This window comes from Alosa sapidissima, chromosome 13 (genome assembly GCF_018492685.1).
Source record: "Alosa sapidissima isolate fAloSap1 chromosome 13, fAloSap1.pri, whole genome shotgun sequence".
Taxonomy (NCBI): Eukaryota; Metazoa; Chordata; class Actinopteri; order Clupeiformes; family Clupeidae; genus Alosa; species Alosa sapidissima.
Window position 1 is genome coordinate 10,361,618 of NC_055969.1, and position 17,986 is coordinate 10,379,603.

The 17,986-nt window shown below is 40.0% G+C and overlaps 1 protein-coding gene and 1 pseudogene across 2 annotated transcripts; one reads left to right on the top strand and one right to left on the bottom strand.

Annotated features, from left to right (window-relative positions):
- The first annotated feature begins 1,631 nt into the window (after positions 1–1,631).
- On the top strand, positions 1,632–7,572 carry LOC121679589 (RNA/RNP complex-1-interacting phosphatase-like). 2 transcript variants are annotated; one of them, XM_042058404.1, is made up of 10 exons: positions 1,632–1,833; positions 2,169–2,273; positions 2,380–2,455; positions 2,538–2,669; positions 2,951–3,074; positions 3,182–3,242; positions 3,334–3,380; positions 3,752–3,827; positions 3,916–4,083; positions 6,527–7,572. In XM_042058404.1, the coding sequence occupies exons 2-10, from the start codon at positions 2,233–2,235 to the stop codon at positions 6,858–6,860; spliced, it is 1,059 nt and encodes a 352-aa protein (XP_041914338.1). In that variant the 5' UTR covers positions 1,632–1,833; positions 2,169–2,232; the 3' UTR covers positions 6,861–7,572. The 2 variants fall into 2 exon arrangements, with proteins under 2 accessions (XP_041914338.1, XP_041914337.1); XM_042058403.1 differs by having other exon boundaries at positions 2,222–2,273.
- A 2,836-nt stretch (positions 7,573–10,408) lies between these two features.
- LOC121680480 lies at positions 10,409–17,568 on the bottom strand (annotated as a pseudogene).
- Positions 17,569–17,986: the final 418 nt, after the last annotated feature.

Consider the following 17,986-nt stretch of genomic DNA (forward strand, 5'->3'; position numbering starts at 1 on the left):
GCACAATACATTGCCCTCTATTCTGTAAATGCGAATCTAGTGTAAAATGGATACATTTTGGCCTATACTGTCCGGGGAAAACAAATTAAACACCATACACTATATATGTTCTATAAGCATATACCCTCTAGATGAGATATAATACCAGTTAAGACATGTATTATCTTCCTCCATGCCTTGGACAATTTGTTTGTCAAATGTTGCAATTAGTTTTGGGTCACTATACATTAGCTATACATAGGGATGGGCACAAATACATCAAAATGTATTTCCAAATAAAATACCAAATACCCACATTAAAAATGTATCAAAATAAGCTACAAAATACAGCAGCCAAAAAATGTATCAAAATAAAATACTGTATTTTGTATTTTTAAAATACTACAAAATACATCTTTCTAAAAGCCTTTTTCGACTATCCCTTCACTTGTACACTACCTGGAAAAACATCTGAAAGCAAGAGACTCCTTCCATAATCAGTCAACAGATTAGATATGCTGACCTCTCATGTTAGACATCCCAATATAAACCTCTGCCAAGGTCCGCGTTCAGGTCACATTAATACCATCCAATCAGTTAAGCCAATTAGAAGAATTATTATGACATTATCAATCATTTCTTATTTAAAATGTGCAAAATTGGAAATGTCCTTGTTTGATGTATCTTGTGAAGTTATCATATCACTGAAATATTCCATAGGTCAGAGAACATAGACAAATTTAAAGTCTTGAAAAAAACTGTAAAACAGAAACAAGAAAGGAAAATAGCAAACTCAAAGTCCTTTGAGAATTCCTTGTGCTGTCCTTGTGTGAGCAAAGGAGTGTGTGTAACCTTAGCAGAGGGGCTTGACCATGCGAGGGTGCCACAGACAGACAGAGACAGAGATTTTGTGCTTTATAGATAGTTAGATAGATGTCATCACAGTGTTTCACAGAAAGTATTTTACAGTATTTTGAAAATACAAAAATACACCACACTGAAGTATTTTGATACAAAATATAAAGGGATTTTCATCATCTCTATAAAATACAAATAGTATAGTATTACATAGTATTTTGTATTTTACATAGTATAAAATAGTATTTTGTATTTTAAATACATATTTTAAATACATGTATTAGAAATAATGCCCATCCCTGGCTATACATAATTACACTATGCCCTGTTTGGCCATGTTAACAAACAATTTCCAAAAACGTATAATACATTTTATGTTTGTCTTGATGTAAGTAATCAACTCAGTAATTTTCATGGTGATATGTGAAGGTAAATTTTTTCCCCCTATTTGCGTGAGAAAAATACTGAATAGGCGCATGAAAAGGGTATATTTAGGTCTTTTTCTAAACTTTCCCCTATTGGGATTCTTCGGGGCTTTTTCCCCCCTTACTCAGGACATACATATTGAGGATACAAAATCAGTTAAGTTTTCTTCTGTTGTAATTTGTTCTATTTTGGCTTAAAATGACTGGACTAAAAGCAGGACGTCTGGCCACCCTAGAGGCCATACAATTAAGAAGGTCTCGGTCTGTTTTGGTCAGACTGGCGGCAAAGATTTTAGAATATTCACCACGGTTTAATAAAAAACCTGTAAATACCCCGTGTAACCGGGGCATTAACACCTCCGATACAGAAGGGGGCAGTAATAGCTAATGTGACGCGTGCATCGTGTTGCCGAACGTGTTACAGAACCACCAGAAGCTAGCTGTATTCAGTAGGCTATGCGTGGGATTCATCCATTACTCGTCTTTAGTCGTACAGTGACTTGTAGGAATTTTGTAAAAGCATTCCAGTTGTGTTATCGTACATCTTTTCAGAGGGATATTCATACCACGCGTAAGTCACCTAACGTTAATGTTAACAAATGAGTCATGTCACTCTGAGGCTAGCAGCACTAGCCAGAGATAACTGCTAATGCTAACTAATGTTGTTAATGAAGCTGGAGCATGAGCTGGAGTCGCACGATCTAACAATACAATACAACAATGCAATACAAATTATTGTTAGAACCAATATGCTAAACGTTTCGATTACGAATTAAATGATTTATGCGTATATTCGATTGCCATAGCTATGTCTGTGGTGGTGAACGTTCACGTTAAGTGATTCTAGGCTATGTTAACGTTATTCTTTTCTTATTGTGTGACTAATATTATCATTTAAATTCGTAGGACAGTTCTTTAGCTAATGTTGGCTTACTGAGGGCCCTGTGATCAAATTACAGATGCAAAAAGAATGTCTCACTCTCAACACAAGAAGAATGGTATCCCTGATAGGTAAGTTTGTAAGGCTGACTTTATGCTGAAGTGATGAACAAGTCACGGCTTTTAACCTTGACCATCCGTCATTTAACTCCATTGCTCTAATTTATACATCTTTCAGGTGGACCGATTACAAGGCTGTGGGTAAAAGGATACCTGGAACGCGCTTCGTTGCTTTTAAGGTCCCTTTGAAACAGGTAAGAAATTATGCTCTAAAGCTTTCTTGGAATAATGTATCTTAACACGTTGATCTTAAAGTGACGCCATGCATTCTCACAGTCCCTTTTAAGTCGCTTGACCGCCTCCGAGGCATTTGGTCCAAATGATCTTGTACATGTGTTGGAGGAGGAGAAGCAACAGCTGGGACTCATCATTGATCTCACTTTCACAACACGCTACTACAAGCCACAGGTAAGAGTAACATTTGTCCTGAAAGCTTGCAGTAACCAACTAGTAGTAATTACTAGCCCATCCACAGGGAAATGTAGAAGTGGCCACATGTGCAATCCCCAGGGCATGTGAGGGCTGGGGCACCCTTCTAGTTGTGTCAAGCTGATCTGAACTCTGCTTGCACTTTGACATTGACAGTAAATAAATGTATACCTTTACTGAATTGATGAAAATGAATTGTTGTCGATGCTCTCATGCTGCTTTACTACTGTGGTATGTAACTCTACACGTGTGATTTGTAGGATTTGCCTGATTCTGTGTACTATGTGAAGATCTTCACTGCTGGACATGAGGTTCCAAGTGATCCGACCATCCTCAGTTTCAAGAGGGCAGTTAGAAAATTTTTACTTGACAACGAAGATAACGGCAAGTCATCTAGCACAACTTTAGCAGCAGTGGCCTGTTAAAGTCTTAATTCCCTTTGATTTCTGTGATCTGCCTGTCAACTGTTTTTCTGTTCTTTTCAACCACAGATAAGCTGATTGGTGTCCATTGTACCCATGGGCTGAATCGTACAGGTTACCTTGTGTGCAGGTTGGTGTCTGCTTGATTAGGTGTTTGCAGATGGTTGACTAACTGAAGTACTGTATCAAACTCAGGACCACATATATCTCTCCACTTGTAGGTACCTAATTGATGTAGATGGAATTGAACCAAAGAAAGCCATAGAATGTAAGTGTTTTAGTTCCACACTGAAGAATATGTTTGTGCTTTCCTGCATGTGTGTTTGGGGAGGGCATCCTCTATAACTCCAGCTCATGTGGCAGTGAGTATTCACCTAGTCCTCAGTTATTACATGGAGGTTGTCTCGGTGACTGTGTTTGGCCTCAGTCTCATCCACAAACCATTATAAGACAGAAAAAGAACGAGATAGAAGTGGACTCGTGGCATGTACAGAAAGCTCATCATGCCGCCAGTAGGTGGCACTGTTAGCCACTTGTTTTCAGATGTGTCTTTTCGCTAATAGGAAGTTCTTGATGTAAATGATGGGTATGAATGGTAACTGAAACTATAGAATGCTGATTGATTTCCTCTTCTTACAGTATTTAACACATCAAGAGGACACAACATAGAGAGACAAAACTACATTGATGACCTGCAGCAAGGGCCTAAGAGGAGGTTTGTCGTCAGTTGGCTCTATTTTACAACCTTTATATTAGCCCAAGACTCTCAGTAACAGGAGCCTTCTAATGTCTTGTGATGGTAGTAATGAAGGTATGGAGGAACCAGATCAAGAGCCTGCCCAAGGTTATGCCAACCAGAGACATCCCAATGCCCCCTTCGCCCAGACCCAGGTCTCTAAACACCACCCACCCTTCAGGAACCAGAGACCACGGCAGAGGGACTGTGATGTGCCATATGAAGATAGTTTTAGGTAAGTTCTTTATACTAGATATGATTTTGTTCCTCTAGTAGTATTTGTTACAGCTAATGGCACACATTTGAACATTAACCAAGTAGGTGTCAATTGTTTAGCCAATGTACTATGGTGTTTTGTACTCTAAGCAGTATGGAAGGTGGTCACTACCCAAATGGACATTTCTTGTCTCAAAAAATGCTTTGTCCCACAAAAAATAAATTAGCTTTCATTGAGATCTGACCTGTTTCTCCTAAACTCTACATAGAAGAAATAAGGAGTAATAGTAAAAGGCTAGAAATGACATAGTTGATATACAATAAATATACAGTAAATGCAATACATCTAAACCAGTAAAGGATAAAGAGGAAAACATGATCAGTCAACTGGATGGAGCATTTTGTGAAGAAATTCTAGATCTACCAAACATAACTGAAGGAAAAGACCTTAAAATAGACACAATCACAAATTATAGCAGCCACGGACTCTTGTAGAGAATGCCTACAACTTTCAACACAATGCCAAAGCTTTAACATTTTTTCATTTATTTATTACATTAAAAGTGTTGCAAAAAAAAATGCATTTCTGTTTGTCTCAATTTAATACAATAAAATAGGATTAGGCAACATAATCCGTCACTCCTTTGATGTTTTGGTGGAGGCGTGAACTAATGTGTTATTCCAGCAATAGTCCAATCAGTCTTCCATCCACTTACCGACTGCAGTAGACACTGCTTAGCTTTTGAAACAGGACGAAGTAAATCCACCTGAACAGGCTGTGGCCAAGAGTGAAAAGTGAACAACCAGGCGCTGAATTAAACCATAGCCTATTGCCCGACATGGCTTTGACGATTCATGAATCTAGCTTTCAATAAAGGAAAATATTATGTCAGCCATTATTGTTACATAGAAATGATTAGCCTGTATTGCTTTCTATATAAGCATCCTATATAAAACAGGGCTATATAGAGACACCGATTTAGCCTGACTCTGCAATACACAACACATTCCATCGTGAGCCCTGGCAAAATTGTCAACATTTTACACGGGCTGTACAATTTCACTAAGTGCCAAGTAATTTACCATTCACCTCAGAACCATTTGATGTACAATCTGGAGTTGGTGAGGGGTGTATGCCTTCGGCAGTCATCTTGACCCTGGTTATCGACTTGAACATGAAGACAGAGATGAATCCACCAAGAAACATACAATGGACTCTGGTATCAAACTAGAAGATCTCAATTCAGCTGATGTGACCTCCTTATCCCATCAATTTAACCATATTTAACAGAAGACATTACACAGGGCAGCAAAGTCAACAGCGCTTGAGATTTGCATCGAAAAAAAGTAGCTTACGCTATGATTTAAAAACTCAACTAGAATTTCCATTCACAGGTAGAGGCTAAAAGAGCTGCACGCGAAATGAAGAATGTGAAGGCCCTATGCCTCTCCAGGGTCAAGATGATTAAGTAGGTGAGAATAGTTTGAGAAGAAAAAGAAAAATATCCCTCCTTGTCTCAGTTTGCCCATGTCCAATTTAATGTCCAATTTAAAGGGACACCAGGCAAGCCTGATGCTTTTTCTCTACGAAACTCCCCCTCGCTCGGTCTGAAGCTCTTTTCCTTTTCTTTGCATCTTCCGTCAAGGATTTTCGCTGCTGCTTCGCCGGCTCTCCCATTATACACACGTTTGCAACAATCACTACAGTTTCGTTAGCCTGTCTCTGTGCTGTGGATGCAGGCTGTAAACTGATTCTGCTTCGGTCGGCGGGTACGATACACTGAACTTGCAAGCGGGATATTTTTCCTACAGGCAGTAGGGGTGGGCGAGAGAGTCTTCATTCGCCCTGTAATGAGTCATTTAACCATATACCGACTTGTGAAGATGAGTAATTAACGAACGAAAATGTTGCCTGGTGTCCCTTTAATGTCCAATTAAGTTAAAGCAATGCTGGGTAACGTTCAAACAAAACAGAGAGCTAGCTTGCTACTCCCTCCCCCTCCCTCCTGTGCAATTGAAACTCTCCGAAACGTACATCCCGTCGGTGATTTGCTGGAACAGTTTATGTTTTTATGGGCCAGGTTTGCCCAGGTTGTTTTTGTTGCTGTTTCTGGAGCCTGGCGTTCCACATAGATCACATTTTGTTACAGTGTATTCAGTACACAGGCAGCTAGCGGATGGTGAGGTGATGTTTGCTGTACCTGACAAAAAATGTTTTAGCCTAAAAAACGTGTGACATCGCTTAGAGCGCCTTTTAAGACCTCAAAATATCTTTTCTTTCACTTTCAGTCTATTCTTATTGCTCCTTTTTTCTCAAAGGGGGGTTTAGGAGAAAAAATCTAGTTTTTAATTTTGCTTTTAGGTAGCTTTCTACCTCGTATTTTGTACCCACTCTAATTTGACCTGGACTTACTTGGGCTTATTTGTATAATTTGTCTTCTGTACCTTCTGCCCTTGCCCAGACCTCCTCATGCCTGGGGGATGAACCATGGGTTTAATGGCGGTCCAGGCCTCCTGCCCCCTCCTCCTGGGTTCTACCCTGGGCCTGGCCTCTTCCCTGACCCTCCTCCATTCATGAGGCTGCCCCAAAGGCATCATCCCTCGGACAGGGACAGGAGGGGACCCCCTCACCCCTGCGCTCCTCCCTACCCGATACTACCGCGCTACAGGTTTAGCGGACCACAGGAGGGTTCCCCAGGCTCCCAGCAGCACCTGCCACAGGGGCACCAGCGGAAGTCACGGGACCGGGACCGGCCCCGACCACACAAGCACGGACAACGGGACCGTTGGACTTGACCGCGGCAAGAAGAAACAAAGCTGTGCTGTTTCTATGTGTACCAAAGCTGCCGATTGAACACTGCGACAAATACGTGGTAGTCAAATTCTGTGAGAATGTTTACAAAAAAATTACATATAACTTATGCATTCTCTGAACACTATGGCTGGCTTAATTATGGAGATTGTGTTGTCTTACTGGAATAGGAATGTAGGAAAACAACTGGCTATTGCTGCTATGGGCTGTCATTTATTTGGTTGAACAACCGAGGAGAATCCTGTTTCTCTATGGATTTTACATAATATTTATTAGCATCATTTAACTCCAGGCTGTTTTAAGGCATGACTGGATTCGACCATTTGGCCTTGGTTTCTGTTATAATCAAACTTTTTAATCTGGTTTTAAGCTATGGGCTACGACTTAAGTGATTTCGCCTTCCTAGACCATGGGCAAGCAAGCAGCTTGTAGCTATATGGATAGACTTTATCCTAAATACATTTTCCTGAGAGTTTTAGCCTTTCCAGGAGCAATGTAAGTGATCTTCGTCTCAAGTGCCTTTTTTATTTTTTATTTTTATTTTATGTAATTTTTAAATTTCCTGTTGGTCCAAGGAAAGTCATCTTGGGTCAATGTTGGTAATTCAGTTTCCATTCAATGCTCTACAGAGGGTCACAATGATTTGTACTATTTACAGTAGGTTTAAACATCATGTATTAAAAAAAAGAAAATGCTGGCATGCCTGGATAACATTTTCTTAAAATAGCAAGTGTTCACCAATTTTGTACAGAATCAGTCCTTTTTAGGTCACTTTGATAACTTAATTTCTGAATCAGAAATGATCCCAGCTAAAGTATGATGAAAGGTTTAATGTAGCTTTTAACTTAGTCCTTACACACCAGATTGCGTTCCACCTCCTAACTTTTGTATATGTCATGCTTCAATTCTACTATATAAGTTCAAGTAAAAATGTATTTATATAGCACGTTATCATACACAATGGTCATTCAAAGTGCCTTACATTTATGCATATGACACCAGATCAATCAATGATGACTAAGAAATATATGGAATAGAAAAAATTATATTAATCAAAAACATACCAAAAATATATGTAAATAAAATATGAAAAACAGAACAATAATTGTATAACTCCCTTACCAAAAGTCAACAAATTAACTCATTGAGTGCCAAAAACTTAATATTACGTTTTCCCTTCCCATGCGTTGAATGCCAAAAACATAATATTACGTTTTTAGCTTTTTTTTTTTTATTACGAAACTAGACACTAACACACCTTATATGTTATTTTGGGAACTCTTTGATGAATAGAAATGAAATATATGACGATCGAAAACTCATGAAAACGCACAATCTGGACATTTTATCATAACTCGGTTGCCGCTTTGCGAAAAAGTTTTTGCACTTTTTCGTGATCGCCCCTAGCGGAACTGCAGCAGATTGCAGGTATAATGGAGTTAGGGAGTGATCCGGCTCTCCGTAAACGGGCTCTGGTTCTCCCCTTATTAGACATTAGGCGAGTTCGACTTGCGGCAGATCTGTGCAGATCTGACTTGATGTGATCAGACGGGCTCTGATGTGATGCATGCTGGGTTGAACCAGAGAATTGAACACAATGCATACTGGGATGGACGCAATGCTTGCTGGTTAGAAATTCTGTCCGACTTCTGTCAGCCAGGGAGCAGAGAATGTCTAATAAGGGGAGAACCTTCACTCTCGGAACTCTTCCGGTGTGGTACTGCATCTAGGGGCGCTCGCGGGCGAGTCCAGAATGAATGGAGGTCTATGGAGCTGAAGCCCTCAAAATCCACTTTTCTCGGGATATAATTTTTTTTCAAGTAATTTGAATATTGTATTTGAAAGGGGAGACAAAGACAATACACTTGGTTGAGTATTATATTTTTTAAAGTCACTTAATTGTTCTAAAAAGCCTTTCAAACGTGTCAATGACGTCATTCATTAGCATGATCATAGCATAGCATAGCATCAATGCTAGCGTGTTATGGGCAACAACGACCCAACCTTTAAGAAAACGAAAGGACATGACTCCCGGATTATTTCACTTTTGATTGATAATCCATATCCATTTTGCGAAAAATAAAATAAAATCTGAGGGTTTCAGTTGTTAAACAGGTGAAAACAATAAATGTAGCCATGTAGCTCCATAGGACCCCATGTATTTTGGACTCGCCCGCGATCGCCATCTAGGTGAACTCTGGTGAACTGCAGCCAAATTCGGTTTATATGGGATTAATAGAGAGTGGGGAGGCTCTCCGTAGACGGGCTCTGCGGGGAGGGACCTTTACTGTCTATGGGAGGGACTTACCACCGTGACACCATGTCACATGACCTTAAAATATCGCGGGAGTCTTAGCCTGCAGACAGATCTTGCAGTTGCCTTCCACGAGCTTTTTTTTTTATTTATTTATTTTTTTTTTATTGCAAAAATACCCGTTACATTTTATAGCAAACCATCACTTCATATACTGTTCAACATGTATATTCAATAACAAACCATTCATACATACGAAACATACAAAACACACAGTAAAACTTATGCCAGGGGGTAAATATCTTCCACGAGCTGAAACACGCCCTCATGACGTCAGTTCAAAGACGTGATAGGGCCATTTGGGAGGAATGTCCTCATGACGATTATGATAGGCTCATGCTGCTTCCTTATGTTGGAATATGCGAAAATAAACAGAAATCGAAGGGATACCTTCTTATACGTGATTTCTGCAACAAAGGTAGGCTAGCCTACTGAAAACGTTTGGATATTCTGTTATTTTCTGCTGTTGGCTAGATAGACACACATATAGGGGAAACACTTGATATTGGATTTATGTGCTACAATGCAGGCCTGTTAACTGTATGACAACAGTGGTTTATTTAAACTACATCATAAGAATTTATTTCGTCAGTCATGCTCATTTTAATATGAGCATGAGTAAGAATGAAAGTTCTGCTGTGTTTATTGCAAACAACATTCCGCGATATCTCCCGCGATGTCTCCCGCGAGTCACGTCAGGCAGACTGTAGCCTTTCTGTCCGGGATGAGCTGCCCTCTGTTGTAGCTCCTCCCGGCTAGCCTCTGAAGATCACGTTTACGTAGTAAGCCAGACTCAGCCGAAGTCGAACTCGCCTAATGACTTCAAATATTAGTGTTATGGCCCCCTTGCACAAATACTTTCACCTCTATATTTGGCTGAATGTCTTTACAAACAGTTCACAACATTTTCCTCGTAATGATGAGACTTATGACTTATGCATGAAATGTAGTCAAGATACTTCCGTGGTACTGTCACTGTTGGTACACTAGAATTCACCTCTGAGTGGATAACCCATACTCGAGAAGAAGCACGCCTGTCCTGTTCCCATTCCGGCCTCAGGCACGTAAGCTAGGTGTGGCTGACTTGTCACACAGATTGAGTCATGAGACAATGTCTGAGTTAACAAAAATCATTGCTTGTGTTTCATTTTCAGTTGTGTTTTCTTACAACCTGTGACGTTTCATACAATCAACAGGTTTCTTACAACCTGTGACCCATGAGATAACCCTGGTTTATTGCACTGAAGGAAAAACAAGATAAAGTATAACATGTATTTACATTGAAAAGAAACATCTGTATGTACACATTTTATCATTCATAGTAGCCAAATCAAGCAAACGATGTCTAGCAACCTGTTGTGAAACAGGGAGTTGTATGTGTGTGCATGCAAGGATGTGGCACTAAACCTTCTGCTATGCTATTTAAATGTGACAGGTCTAAAGACATTACAATGAGAAGACCCAGGGGAGGAAATGCAAGATGACCGGTATTTAAAGCCGTGGATCAGGTACTCTTCTCAGCTTGTTCTTTTAGCTGATAGAGCGCTTGCGTACCTTGTGATAGTCTTCCACCAGTGCTGTGGTTGCAAGTTTTTCACTCAGCTCCTCAGTGCTCCTCTGTGAGTCTCTGAAGGGGTACACCTCTTCAGTGAGGCGAGTAGCAAAGCATGGCATCTCTTTCTTCCCTGCCAGCACCTTTCCCCTTGCCTGGAAGTGGTAGGCGACCTGGTAATTTAGTCGTGTCATGAGACGAGTTATCTCCAGGTCACAACCTCCATCCTCTTCCAGAAGGTTGCAGAAAGTCTGGATGAAGACTGAGCCCAATGGGTTCGTGAAGGCACTGTATCCTGCAGACCAAACAAAAATGAACACAATGTAAGTTCTAGTAGACTGTTCAAATATGCTGTGGTGGTTGTACTTTCCCCTGGCAGAACATATCCCTAAAACAGTGGCTGATCAAAGGACCAAGTTACCTGGAGCTGTTGCATACATGACAGCTGTGTTGATAGGAATGGAGAGACAGTCTGAGAGATTATCATCTTCATCTGAAACAGAGGCTGAGTCCGTCTCTATTTCGACTCCACTGTCTAACTCATGACCTCGACATGCCTACAGAGACAGGATCAATCAGATTAAAACATAGAACATATTCAGACTGAGAGGAGACCGCTACCTCTTATGGTACATCATTTTTTTAAACTGCCATATTGTGACACTGTCGCATATTTACTGGAGCATGCTGTCACTGGCACAGGTAATATTCTTGAATTCATTTCATTAGTGAAGTGACATCTTACCTGCACAAAAAAAAGCTTTGTCTCATCAACCATGGTGGGGTTATCAAAAAATCCAAAGATCTGTGAGAGTATCACGCGATTGCCATCTGCCCCAAACACCACGCCTTCCTCTCCATGAGTTGAAATAATACCAATGAAACAGTTGTCAACAGGCTTACTGCTCTCTGTGGAGAATAATAAATTGCATGTAGCACATGTGCCAAAGGTTGAGCATATGATTGATTTGTAGAGGTGCTTAAAGTAACATGATCTATGAATTCCCATTTTTAGCAATTTCAACATATGGATACACATTTAGTTTTAAGGGGGTATGCAATTTGTCTTAAACCGACAAAAGATGTCATGCTCCTATCTGTGACCAGGGATGGGCAAAAATATATCAAAATGAATTTTAGAATAAAATATCAGATACCCTAATTTGAAGTGTATAAAAATAAACTAATACAGTAGCCACACCATATCAAAATATACTGTAATTTTGTATTTTGAAAATACTAAATATACTTTTTAAAGGGAGCATGAAATCACGTAAAACCTTCCATATCTGTCTATTTAATCCATTCCTTCATCAGTACACCGACTCTGTTGACTAAGTGGACAGCATTTGAGAGCATGCAGCTTTTCTCTGCCTAGACATGCCATAAATCTGCAAACAGTCAACAGATCAATTATGCTTATACATGCCGGTTACTTCTCATAGTCTAAATACTGTATCAGAGATGTACTCAAAAAGTCACAACTGAACTTGAACTCAAACTAACCACCACACCTATTTAGAGCCACAAAATGGGGACTTAAAGCAACCCAATGCAGTTCTATTAACTACCCTTATCTGGATTCCTGGCCTGTACAGCCTAGCACCTGCCTATGACAACTCTGCCCGGATTCCTGGCCCGTCTGCCGACCCACCACATGCCCCTTGACAACTCCTTTCCCCTGGACAATTCCAACGCTGGACTATTTGAACTTTCTGTCACTAAATTAGGATTAATGCATTATCATAACGGATACATAATCATCCCACCTCTTGTAACTTTCACCTCAGGTGGCTTTAAACACCATGTCCTATTCTCTACACCTGACTATCATATGCATTTGTCATGTATACAGACCTTACTGTCCTGTATTTGACCCTAGGCAGATGGGTCAGGCCCTGGAGTCGTGGATCTGCTCGAGGTTGCTTCCTATATGCATCTCCAATTCTAGGGAGGTTTTCCTCGCCCCTGTTACCCATGGGCCTTCTTTTCTTCCTTTTTTTTTCTCTGATTGTCTACACTCTGTAAAGCGCCATGATACATGTGTAATGTTTTGCCGCTCTATAAGCACAATAAATTTAAATTGAAACTCATGATACACTGACATAATACAGAGAATGAAGTCTCTGACATTGTCAATGCATGCAAAGAATGCACTAATTGGGTACCATCTGCGCTAAATGGTGTTATATTGATGCGAAGTAGCATACATTTATTTTTCTATTGTGTTGCTTTAATAATAATAATAATAATAATAATAATAATAATCTTTATTGTCCACAAAAGTGGAAATTTGTCTTTGGCTTCACAGTTTAAGTAGAGCAATGTTGCAGGGCAACCACATAACCGGTTCCATGTGTTCCGATTGGATGATCATGTTAATTTGCCAACTGATGATTAAAGTGTCAAGAAAAGGAAATTGCCCAATATCAAAGAGGCCGTGCCAGAACAACAATACTCAGAAATATTGCCCAGTAACCTGGCTCAGAAAGGCGCCCTCTATATCATCACCTGTGGAGGACACACATGACTGTCAAAGTTGTTTCAAATTTCTATACTAAAACAGGCAAACATATAAGTCTGGGTGCAAGTAAGTAGCCATGTGGTTGAGTGAGTGGGTTAGAGTGTTTCTGAATCTCAATATTCTGATCACAACAAGTCTGGGCAACTTAAGTCAGCACCAGTCAGAGGCAACATTCACTGTTTTGCACTTTTATGATGTTATCACATTGGTTTTACCACAAATATTGGGCAGTATTTGTAAACTACAAAAACACACACCTATAAAGTATATTGATACAGCCATTTTACTTCAGCCCAATAAAGTACAAATTATAGAATACTATTTTGTATTTGAAATATGAAATAAGTATTCATAAATACTGCCCATCCCTACCTCCGACAAAACTACATAGCGCAATACCAGGCATTTCAGGTGTGCATTCCAAGTCTGAGGTGATTTGGCTTGAATGTGGAAGCAAATATAGTGAAGGCATATTGGAACTCTTTGATTAAGAAGATCAGGTTCCTACAACTCCAATCCTTCACAGAAATGACAGAGCTTTCAATTAACTACGCTGAAATCAATACGACAAAATCATGTGTTAACACATTATGATATTTTCCAACATCTCCAATGCTGGTTGAAGGACCTTCATCAAACTTGCATACTTATTTTATTATAAGGGTCTGATGAACTGATTAGGTACTCAATGGTGTGAGGTCAAACTTCAAAGTCACATGTGGTCACTCTTAAAATACTACAAATATCAAATAAAGTAATTGGACGTTTTTCACACAATTTGACAGAAACTTTAAGCTGAAGACAGGCAAGCTGCACGGCTGGCTCATCCAAACCACACACTGCGTGCGTGAAACAAACAAACACTAACGGGCAGCCGGGTGGGAGGAGGGGGCGCCCATTGCGATTTTGTGCCCAGGGCCCGTGGTCATGATAATCCGGCCATGAATCTAATGCAGACAAGGCTTGCATGCTATGAATATGACACACGTTTTGACCAGAGACGAAGCTAAAGGTGAATATTGGATCAGCAGGTAAGACGGGACGTGAGAGTGCCACTCGCATGGCCAGACTCACTAATCCTAAAGCACAACCATTAGGTTACAGCAGCTTTGAGAACCACTGATGGGCTGCTTAGAAAGACTGTTGTAGTTTCTGGATGATGGCCTACTACACAAACGAAACTGATTTCTGTCAATTAAACCTCTTATCAGTGCAGATTTATTTATAGGTATCGTACCCTTATTTATTGTGATGTCCAAGTTGTTCATGTGAGTGGCACTCTCACCGTCTTACCTGCTGATCCAGTAATATTCACCTTTAGCGTCGTCTCTGGTCAAAACGTGTGTCATTCATAGCATGTAAGCCTTACATTGTAATTTAACATGAATTGAGACATGTGCAACCTCACTCCATATTTTGCTGCATCATGACCTGTAATCCATAGTTCTGTATTGTATAGATGAATTAAGTGGAAAGGTAATTCAACCACCTACACTATATATTCTTGAAAAGCCTAACCTCAAGTTAACAGTTGAAATTCCTCCATACCATGTAAATTCATGGTCCTACATTGCATATTGGTGAACCAAGTAAACGATTGATATTTTATCCTCTAACATTAAGGGAAAGAAAATTCAACCACCTAGAATTTTCTAAAAGCCTGCATCCTCGATGCAAGTTAACATTAATTGAGTACAGGGCGTAGCAAGCGTGGGTGTTATAACGTAGCCTACACACTTTTCCTGGAACACGATTCTATCCCCCACACTTGTCGTCAGATTAAAACGAAAGTAAAATATGGAAATAAACGCTCACGTAAAGAGTTGGAACCGTATGCCTAATAAGGGTGGGCTCTGATAACGCACACACACAGAGACACAAATAGGTCTGTTGATTTGATTGAACGGTCATTCAGCCAATCACATCAAGTTAGCGTCAGTGAATAACCCGAGCCGCTCTGATCAAATTCAAAGTGTGCGTCTTTCAAGGCTGCTTGAGTCTGCATTATAAAGTCTGCAGTGATCAGATTTGAGGTAGAATTGAAATGATAATTGTTACCACATTATTAGTAAACCAAAATTCACTGTCTGACAGTTTGTCACAATGTAGAAATGCACGAGTCAAAGTGAAAGCGGGGGTGCGCGCACCAAGGCCCTTGGCTACTGTTCTCATTATTCTCTGTCTATGACCTGCAGCTTCTCAAACTGGGCCTCCTCAACAATTAGCTTACTGGTCCACGTAGCAGCGAAATGAAGTTATGCCTGGTGCTTCGATTTGCAGCAAGATTGAATGGTATGGAACAGCGGACGGAAAGAAAGATTGGGGAAACTTTTAGCCTATCAGAAATAGCCTTCTTATTAATTTGGTGTCATCAACTATATAGACATAGCCCAGCCAGGCCAGCACATATAGGCCTACGTCTCCAAGACGCTTGGAAAAGATCTGAACAGCTTACATCGCGTTCCATTTAGAACATCTTATTTGATCTTACAAACGTCGGCGGCATTTCACTATCAATGTGTGTCATTCTACATCTACTGGAGATCTCAATGTCTTAAATACGATCGCGTTCCATTTAGAACATTTTATTTTGATTTTACAAACAGCGGCCTCAAGACACATTTGAGTTCTACATCTGAGAACTAGGATTTCCAGCATAGAACTCAAAGAACGCTTGAGCGCTCATGCAATGTGTGCGTCCCTGCAGCAAGTGAAAGGTAACGTGGGCTACAACACTAGTTTAAACAACAACGTGGCTTCCTGTAACTATTATTGAAAACAGCATAGAAACTGCTAATCATAATCTTTAAACTGACATTAATTAAGCTGTCTATATGCAACACAATTTATTTATATTCCCTTTGCATATGTTTGGGTAGACTTAAAACGTTTTTGAATTTGAGCTTACAGTTCCGTCATTATTCTGTGTCCTTCACATTTATACATAGGTATTATATTAATAGTCCAGTGATACCTCGAAATTAGGCTGTTGTCTGTTAGGCAATTTATTGTAGCCTGCTAACCATATGCACAAAACATAATTTCTGAAATGACTTTATTTATAACATGAGATGTCTCCATGTAGGGTAGTGTCAAATAGTGAAGTGATAGCAGGTAGATAATGTAGGCCTACACGTCACATGAGCCACACAAATGAGGGGCGCTGCTTGTTCTGTCCCTCCCAAACTGCATTAAAATGGTGTATTTATTTAGCAATCAGAATTTCAAAAAAGTTTCTGGGGAGAAACTCCCGGATACCTGCCAATATAGTCCGCACCCCTCTCAGAAAATACTTACAACGTCCCTGTAGGGAGTCATTTATAATTTGGTCGGATTGTTTCCCTATCCCACAACCCCCACACTTTTAAAAAGCTTGATACGCCTCTGAGTACAACTCATGGGTCATTCCACGTCAATTCAACCAGGGCCCACGCACTTAGGTCTCAAACAATTCTGAAAAAATTACCAGGTGTACCTATGTTACCCAGGAGACACACTGTAAAATTACTCTTATGTAAGATCAATACTTTCCAAGATACAGCCAGTTTTACAGGGGGGGGGGGGGGGGGGGGGTGTCGATTTTGTTCGGCCTCTTTTTTTGGTCAAAGTTCACAAGCCCACTGTGCAAGAACTAAACCATGTAGAAGGCTCAAATTTTGCATGCTGGTACATAAATAGTCCAGTATGTAGCAAAATAGTCACGTTTGGTCTGGATAATCCTGCATGGTCATAGTGGTCCCTCAGTCATTTTCAGAGCACCCAAACACCTTGTGGGAATATACAAAGATTTTTAAAATATTTTTTTCTTTATTCTCCATGATCTTTTCTTTTCAAAAACACCCAATTTGACGTCTTATGCAAATCTTTCTTTTTCACTTTCCACCCTGAACATGGGCAAAATGCACCATTGACATTAATATGTTTTGTATTTGTATTTCTAAGTGCGTGGGCCCTGGTTGAACTGACGTAGAATGACCCTCATGAAAACAAGACAAATTAACAATTCATCCCATCCCTGCAGAAAGTCACCCATTTAAATGACAGTTAAACCAATTCAAATTTGACTTACAAGTAGTCACAATTCTGCAGAACATACCTGCTTTGAATAAAGTGTAGATCTCCTCTGCTGTTAGGTCATTGTGAAATTCCACTTTAAAGCCAAGTCGGCTGAGCACTCTGGAGCCGCTTGGTATCTTGAGCAGCTCCTGGCCGACTGGACAGGTCTACTCCAGGGTAAAACTTTATAGCAGACACCAGCAATGCTCTGTTGCGGTCTCCCTCGGTTCTCCTGGCTTTGTTCATATTGAGCTCAAGACACTGTTTAAGTTTAGATTTTACTGTGGAAAATAACACCACGAGCAATCAAAACTAAAGAATTGAAAACACTTCACCACCGGGAATGATGTGCAAAACCACATGACATCTAAGTTTGCCTTAAGGTAATAGCAGGTGAGGATTTGAATAGTTCAGTACCCCAACTGGTTATTGACTTGATTGCTTGTCAGTCACTTCCTTTATGGTCTGTCTGCATATTTTTCATCACCTACGCTATGTGTTAAGTCATGCGGACATTGTAAATCATCCAGAAAAAAACTGAACCACACCTAAGACATTCTTTGCATTGATCTTCAAATACATTCTTAGGAAATACATTCAAATACTTACTTTCAATGATTTCCCCCAAGAAACATAACATTAAAATTCATGTACATTTAAACTC

Coding starts and splice junctions, on each gene's coding strand:
- LOC121679589 (XM_042058403.1), top strand. CDS start 1,719: ATGCGTGGGATTCATCCATTACTCGTCTTTAGTCGTACAGTGACTTGT. Junction 1,834..2,221: donor GAGGGATATTCATACCACGC/GTAAGTCACCTA, acceptor ATCAAATTACAG/ATGCAAAAAGAATGTCTCAC. Junction 3,381..3,751: donor ACCAAAGAAAGCCATAGAAT/GTAAGTGTTTTA, acceptor CTCTTCTTACAG/TATTTAACACATCAAGAGGA.